This window comes from Octopus bimaculoides, chromosome 9 (assembly GCF_046866305.1).
Source record: "Octopus bimaculoides isolate indiv1 chromosome 9, ASM4686630v1, whole genome shotgun sequence".
In the NCBI taxonomy this organism is placed as follows: domain Eukaryota; kingdom Metazoa; phylum Mollusca; class Cephalopoda; order Octopoda; family Octopodidae; genus Octopus; species Octopus bimaculoides.
The window spans coordinates 18,911,598-18,920,485 of NC_142936.1; the positions used below are offsets into that span (position 1 = coordinate 18,911,598).

The window sequence follows — 8,888 nt, forward strand, 5'->3', positions numbered from 1 at the left end:
ATCCTCACACTCTAGAACACAGACTACATTAATACAATACACACACACACACACATACAAAACTTGTATATGGGAACCTCTAGGCAACCTGCTAGAAATAGCAACCATATCTCACTTCTTGGGAAGAATGAAATAGTTATGGTATGCTCATGGTTGGAATGTCTGTGATCATAGGTCTTCTTGATCTAGTCTGACCTGAAACTTAACTTAACTACGACCATTACAACAACAAAACCTTATTTCATGTAATGTCTGTAGGTGTGGCAAATTGTCAAGTCATTCCATCTCTCTGGTATGTTGAAATATAGTAATTAGTGGTAGAATAAGAGACACACATACAGACAACTAAACATATTCCAGACATTTTTAATTGCTTTTAACATGGGTAATCAGCGTCGGTTAGTCCAGCTGTTTTGTATGCATTTTTTAAAAGTGTTTTACACATGAATACTTGCCCTAGAAGATCAGTCAACTATGACATGAATATGGTATATTATTATCATTATTATTATTATTATTATTATTATTGGTTTTCATTGGTCCTTTTGACTAAAGGTGGGGAGCTGGCAGAGTTGTTAGCTGTTAGCACGCTGGACAAAATGCTTAGCAGTATTTTACCCGTTGCTATGTTCTGAGTTCAAATCCGGCCAAGGTCGATTTTGCCTTTCTTCCTTTCAAGGTCAATAAATTAAGTACCAGTTGCATACTGGGTTTGATCTATTTGACTGCCCCCTCCCTGCAAAAATTTCAGGCCTTGTGCCTATAACAGAAAGGATTATCATTATTAATGACATTTCTTCCAATTCTTTATGTGCCAAGCTCAAATCCTACCAAAATAACTTTGCCTTTCATGGTCAATGAATTAAGCATCATTTGGATACTAGGGTCAATGTAATTTACTAGCCCCTACCACAAATTTCAGCTTGTGCCTGTCCCCCTCCTCTAAGTCCCGGTGGCGAATAAAAGAAATTATTATTATTATTATTATTATTATTAGTGGCATTTTTTCCAGCTCTTTGTGTGCCATGCTCAAATCCTGCCAAGGTCAACTTCACCTTTCAGCTTTTCAGGGTCAATAAAATAAGGTACCAGTAATCAATTAAGCCTCTCCCTCTAAAATTGCTGGCCTTGTGCCAAAGTTTAAAACAACTATCATAAAATAAAATCATCACTATCATCATCGTCATTATTATCTCTGTCTTAGCGAAGGCGGAGGTATTGTTTTCAGTTGTGTTTGTTTGTTTGTCCGTGGACAAGATATCTCAAGAACCGCTGGATGGATTCGGATGAAACTTTCAGGGCTGTTTGGCCTCATGACTGGCACGAACTGATTAGATTTTGAGATGAATCCAGTACTGGACAAGGATTTTGGATTATTTTTCCTGTTTTTTTACTTAATTTCTGAGAGTGGTCGGGCTCATTTTTAGTATTCTCATTTGTAAGAGCAGTCGAGTTCATTGCAGATATTCTCATTTTAAAAATCATCTCCAGCTAATCATTGAGAGGATGTTGGTTTTGCCTTGGCAGAGGTTTGCACTCTCTGAGTGCTCTTATTATTATTATTATTATTATTATTATCATTATTACTTTAAAATCATGGAGTGAAGGAAAGTGCATTAAACTATACTTAGATTCATAATTCTATATTCTGAAATAGAATCAAACTCTCATGGTCAATTTAACCTTTCATTCCACTTGAACAATTAGATTAAGTACCAGTGGTTTACTGAGAAGAAAGAACAAATTTGAAGAAAAGGTATAAAAAAGGTATAATGGCCTAAACATAAATACACGCCTTTTGATTTATGTAAGTGAATATCATTATAATACAGACTTACATTTATTTATTTTTGATTAAACTTATCTTATCATTAATTAATTTATTCTGGTCATATACGTTTTTTCCTTCTAATTACAGTCATTTTTGAAATTTTGATTTTTGATTTACGGTTTGCTTCAATCTCACATAATATGATTTTAAACCTATCATCATCGATTAGAAAAAAACTTTAGTCGAAAGAACCAATGAAAAGAAACTAATTTCAAATGTGTATCTGTCAATGTAAACTGTATATTTTATACACACAAACTTTATTTTGTTCTATTCTCAATCTAAACTGTCTGATGAACAGAAACATGAAACTCTGAGTAGCAGTTTTTTGTGATATTTTTGCAGCTTTAAAAATAATAAATTGTATATATATATATATATATATATATATACTGTTGTATCTGGGGAGAGTCATTTTCTTATTGTGCCTTAAAATTTAACACACTCACCGGTAAAATTTCCACTTATTTTTCTTTTTATTTACCTAAAATTTTCTTAAATTTTTTTTTATAAAAGTAAAAATAAGTGGAAATTTTACTGGTGAGTGTGTTAAATTTTAAGGCACAATAAGAAAATGACTCTCCCCAGACACAACAGAATATGCTTCAACACACAAAATCACATAAAAAATCTTGCAAACCAAATCCAAAAACGAAATATATATATATACTCACACACACACTTAAGATTGCACATGTGCATATGTATATGTAGATATGAACACATTTGCTTATGAGTAGATGTGTATATGTGTATTTGTACATGTATAAAAGATTTAAATCTTTGTGGTACATATAGGTCAATAGAATGAGTAGAGAAATATTTGGCACAATTCAACATGGAATTAATACTGCTTACATTTGGTTTATTCTAATCAATTTCTCTGATCTATTGCAAAAATACTTAAAAGTAATTAAGCTATATAATTAATAATATACTTTCCCCTCTATGGTGTAATTGAATTATATTAATTATATTAATTATTGCTCAAGTTATTTGAAGTAATAAATTCTTGAAGAAACTATGGAAATATAATTATTATTAATATTACTATTATGCTTTGGCTTTGCATTTATACAATTACACCTAAGCCTCAACTAGAAACATCAACACTATAAGGTGAGGTGCCATACAATCATTTCATCCATCATTACGTTCTGAGTTCATATTCTGCCAAGGTTGACTTTGCCTTTCATCCTTTTGGGGCATACCAGTTGATTAGTGATGTTGATGTAATTGACTTACCCACTACCCTGAAAATGCTGGCCTTGTGCCAAAATTAGCAACCACTATTATTTATTTCTTTATTACCCACAGGGGGCTAAACATAGAGGAGACAAACAAGGACAGACAAAGGGATTAAGCCAATTACATTGACCCAGTGCATAACTGGTACCTATTTAATCGACCCCGAAAGGATGAAAGGTAAAGTCGACCTCGGCGGAGTTTGAACTCAGGATGTAATGGCAGACGAAATACCGCTAAGCTTTTCACCCGGCATGCTAACGTTTCTGCCAGTTTGCTGCATTATTATTAATAGCAGCCACTATTATTATTATTAAGGAAGCAAACTGGCAAAATGCTTAGCATACAGGACAAAACGCTTAGCAGTATTTTGTCTGTCTTTACATTCTGAGTTCAACATTGCCTTTCATCCTTTCAGGGCTGTTAAAACAAGTACCAGTCAAGTACTGGGGTCGAGGTAATTGTCCAGTCCCCTCCCCACAAATTTCAGGCCTTGTACCTATAGTAGAAAGGATTTTATCATCAACATCATCATTATTATTATTATCATCATTATTTTTGGAACTAACAGCCATTACTGTCCCTCTATTCCACTGAGATGTGCAGCATGCCTTTGGGGACTTGACCCAAACTTTACTTCTTACATGCATGAAGGCAGGCTCTCTCTTGCACAGAGTACTGTGATGCTGTACACAGGTGTTGCCATTCATACCTAAACATTGTTCTGTGTGACATTGACTCCTTGGCCTGTCCTGATCAGGGCGACATATTGAACCAAAATACTGCCTCTCGTGCTGAGATACTTCCTCTCCCTGCCATGGCCTTGATTGTGCAAGGGCATCTTTCTGTGATCCCCTTTCCACTCAGCCTGTATGCCATACTGAAGAAGTGCTGCACATTCCACTTATCAAACATCTCTTCCAGTATCTCTGAATGAAATGCAGTGCTGTTGTCCATCAGCAATTCGTCCACAGGGCCCTTTTCCAGGAATATCTCGTTCAGGGTATGAGCAACCTCATCCAAAGTCATCATCATCATCATCGTTTAACGTCCACTTTCCATGCTAGCATGGGTTGGACGATTTGACTGAGGACTGGTGAAACCGGATGGCAACACCAGGCTCCAATCTGATTTGGCAGAGTTTCTACAGCTGGATGCCCTTCCTAACGCCAACCACTCAGAGAGTGTAGTGGGTGCTTTTACGTGTCACCCGCACGAAGGCCAGTCAGGCGGTACTGGCAATGGCCACACTCAAAATGGTGTATTTTACGTGCCACCTGCACAGGAGCCAGTCCAGCGGCACTAGCAACGATCTCGCTCGAAAATCCTTACACATGTCATGGGCACAAGTGCCAGAAAGGCGACGCTGGGCACAGGTGCTATCCCGATTTCGCTTTCGCTTGCCCCAATAAGTCTTCGCAAGCTGATGCCCATCTTAATTTCCCTCCATATCACCATCCGACCCGGTCCAGTCAACCATCAAGAGATATGTTCTCCTGCTGGTAATGTGTCACATCCACTGTCAATCATCTCCAATTGTGCTCTACTGAGATGTTTCCCATCTCGTGCACACTCCAAGCAGGGTCAATGAATTAACACCTGTCACAGCTCCCAACCACTTTTTGAATGCTCTGCTTAGTAACGTGGGAGTCAACCTTTCTGGCAAGATATAGGGTTTTATCCACACCCATATGATGCATGGTATGCAGACTCCTTAGTTCTGACTCACCTAGCTGATACACTGCAGCTATTCCCCACATTGAATCATCTAGCACTGCCAACCAGGCCTTTTTCACCCTGGTTAGAATGTCCTGCCTTATTCTTTTTTGAGGGCACAAAGACCATGCTCAGTTTCAAACCAAATTCAATGACACCTCCTAGACGGTTGATCCCATCCATGCCCAACACCACATCAGTTCCATCTGTCACATGGTTGATCACAATTACCTTAGTGTTGTGTCCCGCACCGCCGTCTCCATTACTACCCTTGCATCCAATTTCACTGCTGTCGACCGCCCTAACACTACTCGTCCCCTTTCACTTTTATGTCATCCTTGGGGTCATGAGAGACGTTGTACAGTCCATATCCATGAGGGCTTTGAACTCCTTTCCTCCAACCAGGACTTCCACTATAGACAGCAACTGAATGAGAGTCTCTACTTTCTCAGGGCGGAAGTTTGAGCGGCAGCAACTTCCCCGTGGCCTTTTCCCTGGCTGCAGTTTCGAGTGATATGCTCTGTCTGCTTGCACCAGTAGCAAATGGGTTTGGACTTCATCTCTACGCAATCCCTTCTTACATGCAGTTCCTAGCACTTGAAACACCGGCCCATAAACGGTTGCTGCCGCTCCACGGCAGTTTTTCTCTCCTCATTTTTCACCGATCATTGCATGATGCCATGGGCTTCCACAGCTGCCATTGCCACTGCATTCCGCCCAGTGTTTTGCGTCAACAGACAGGCTTGAGAGACGAGTTCGCTCATCGCCATCTTCTCACTGTTCGGCAGTAGTTGCAGCTGCACCAATATGTCGCCAGGAAAACCATTTACGAAAGCCAACCGTATCGCCTTTTCTAGTCCTTCTCCATTAAGACCAGATAGCACGGCTAGTCTCCGAATTTCTTCAGCATACATGTCCACCTGACCTTTCCTAGCTTGGCAAATGCAAAGTATGATCCGTCTGTAAAGGCTTCCTTTAAGCGCTGCTCAATCTTCTCCGCATCCAGTTGGTCTGTTTCATCCATTGCGAGGTACAGCGCCAATGCGTTTCCCTCCAGATACAGACACATGAGATTTGCTACAGCTTCAATGCTTTGCACGCTGGCCACCTCTTTGATCTTCTGAATCCAGGCGATAACATCTCCTTCGCCACAGAAAGGTCTGATGGCCTCGCTAGTGGTCCTTATTTTTGCTGACATCATGGAAGAGGACAACAACAAAAAAATATAAATACGAGTGCCGAAATAGCTAGTAATACGAAGAACAAAGTGTGATTCACCTCCCTCTCCGGTTCCCTTTCGATGTCGACTGTCCAACTGAGTTAAATCCGAGATGCGCCCTACCCGTCTAACCTATCGCTAAAACCTACGTCTACACGCTTCCGTTCGCTACCAGTGCTCGAAGGGAAAGAGGCCCACGCTAGTCCTACTTCCGCTCACTCCTCCTCTTCCGGTAGGGCCCCACAGCCTTTGACGTCACTGACCCTTTCCTCCCGGTTCACCTCATCTCCACAGCGTATCAAAGACTACATTAGAGTACCCTTTCTGTTTTTAAAGCAGTAAGGTATGATTTGAGGTGGGTTCGGTTGATATCTCGAGCAAGTTGAGCGGCCACACGTGTGAATATAAGAAACAGGTTTATGACCTTCGAGGCACTGACACGCTTCTAAGTTAACACTCGTTGTAGTAAACAGAGACAAGAACTTACATAACATTTTGTATAACCTCCAATTAGCGAAAGAGCCTATACACTGTCGTTCGACCTGCAAGAAATAGCAGGCAAATCTCCCACAAATAGCACTCTGGAGAAGAACTTATTAATTAAGATATAAGTTCATATGCTTCATTAGAGTTGACCAGGTTCTAGAAAAGCGATATGTACATTTCAGAAACATTAATGTGTGTGTGTGTGTGTGTGTAAGGCGGTAAGCTGGCAGAATCGTTAGCACGCCGGGTGAAATGCTCAACGGTATTTCGTCTGTCTTTGTTCAAATTCGACTTTGCCTTTCATCCTTTCGGGGTCGATAAATTAAGAGAAAAGATTATTGTGTGTGTAATTTATGTAAGCTGGGTGGAGGAGTTTGTCTGCCCCTCGCAAAGATAAGGACACAGGAAATGTGTGAAGGCCTAATAGGAAGCGGTCCAGCTTCCTAGGGCTAAATAGCAGTTGTATATTCCCTAATTGGGACTGCCACGTTAAGTTGGCAGTATACAACTACTTTATATATATATATATATATATATATATGTGTGTGTGTGTGTGTGTGTGTGTGTGTGTGTGTGTGTATGCATAAACGTTTATATGCATGTATGAATATAAGCAAACCACATTATTTGGTAAATGCCTCACCGAATACACCTGACACCAGTTAAGTAATATGAAAACAGAGGAAGGTAAAGAAGAATTGAGAATGGAATATAAACTAGAGAATTGTTGTTCAGCTTAAAGTTAACTCTCATTGATCAGAGGTATTTCAGCCATGACCATCTCTTTTTATCCACCGGGTCCTTTTCTTTCCCAAGAGAATAGGGTGTGGTTTGTGAGGGAGGCTTGGCAGCTCTTTCTAGCAGATCAAGCAATTACCCAGAGGCTCCTTGGCCTGGAATCCTCTCATCTTCGTGTATCGTTGAAGGTATTCCAGTAGGATGATACGATTCCCTAAACACACACACACACATATATATATATATATATATACATAACATGCACGATCAACAACGACAATAATAATTAAAAGAAAAGAAACTTCTCACTCACATCACAAGTGTAAGACATGCCGGCTGCTTTTAAGTTGCTCCGTAACGACGGTGTCAAGTAAATAGACATTCCTACTGCTAAATATATCCGGATCTTCGGTTCGGGCAATGAAATTCCTCGAAAACAAGTAGCGATTTCAAATTAACCCATCAAAATATTTATTTATAGCACTTTATCCCTGCTGCATTAGTAGTAGAAGTAGCAGTAATTGTTGTCATGTTGTTGCTGGTGGTGGTGGTTGTTATAGTTGTAGTAATAGTAGTAGCAGCAGAGCAGGGGGTGGTGGCTGTGGTGGTGAGGGGTAATGGGTAATATGAAATTGATTTCAGATCACCAGGAGGTAAGTTGAAAATAGCAGTATATTCACCAAGTAAACAATTTTATTGACAGCCAGATAAATCTGAAATCCCAGGAAACTAATGATAGTTTCCGTCACCAAAAACATATCCATGAGCAGTGGTGTAGCTAGTATGTGTGCCGCCTGGGGGCAGCCCTTGAGTTTTACCCCACCCCTGGTGCCCAAGCCTATACAACTTTATATGGTAGGTCCAAAAGTGCCTCCTGGGGTGGGCCGTCTTCAGGCTCCACCCTCCCCTAGCTATGTTACCATCCTAAGGTGAGTCTATAAGAGTTTGCTAAGTTTAATTGCCATGAGATTCTTACCTTTGGTCTGAGAAAGAGGGTGAGACGGAGAGAGAGTTGGAGTTGTCATTTGGGCCAAGCCCAAAACATGACATTCTTCTCGTAATCTTACAAATAAGTTTATCACACTAAGATACTAAAATTAGTACTGCAATAAATGTACTACAATTAGTACTACAGTCTATAAGAAAATTCATAGACAACACAGTGGGACAAGTTTAAAAAAAAAAAAGAAATAGTATTAGCTTAACTCTTGTATTAACGTTTTGGACATAAATATTTCATCAGAAGAAAGACAAAAGCAAAGGGAGAGTGAGAAAGAGGAATAGACAGTGAAAGAAAAAAACGGGCAGGGGGTTAGGATCCAGGCGGAGATGTGGTTCTAGAATGTAAGTTGAAAAGGGAGTAGCGACCAAGTGCGTATGAGCAAGTTTAAGAGTGTATCCGTATTTGGAGATGAGCACTTCGAGGCAGTGGTGTGTGTATTTTGGCTGGATGTATGTATGTAGAAGTGTGCAAGTGCAGAAATACGGTGGCGTAGGTTAACGGGGTAGGAAGATGTTGATGTGTGAGTGTGTGTGTGTGAGAGAGACAGAGAGGATGAGGAGGAGATGGAAACGGTTGCGAGTGTGAGACAAAAGGAATGTGGGATGTGTGATGGATATGTGCACAAGGGTATGAATGTGAGGTGGTTTTAC

At 40.1% G+C, this 8,888-nt stretch overlaps 1 protein-coding gene across 2 annotated transcripts in view; it reads right to left on the reverse strand.

Moving 5' to 3' along the window:
* LOC106868090 (uroporphyrinogen decarboxylase) overlaps window positions 1-7,706 on the reverse strand; it is a 19,674-nt gene extending 11,968 nt beyond the window's left edge. Inside the window, exon 1 of one of the 2 annotated variants that reach the window (XM_014913204.3) lies at window positions 7,549-7,706. In XM_014913204.3, the coding sequence (XP_014768690.1) occupies window positions 7,549-7,617 (69 nt within the window). In that variant the 5' untranslated portion in view covers window positions 7,618-7,706. Of the gene's footprint in view, window positions 1-6,498; window positions 6,636-7,548 lie in introns of those variants that run through there. The other variant, XM_014913205.3, reaches the window with a different exon arrangement.
* Between the last annotated feature and the right edge of the window lie 1,182 nt (window positions 7,707-8,888).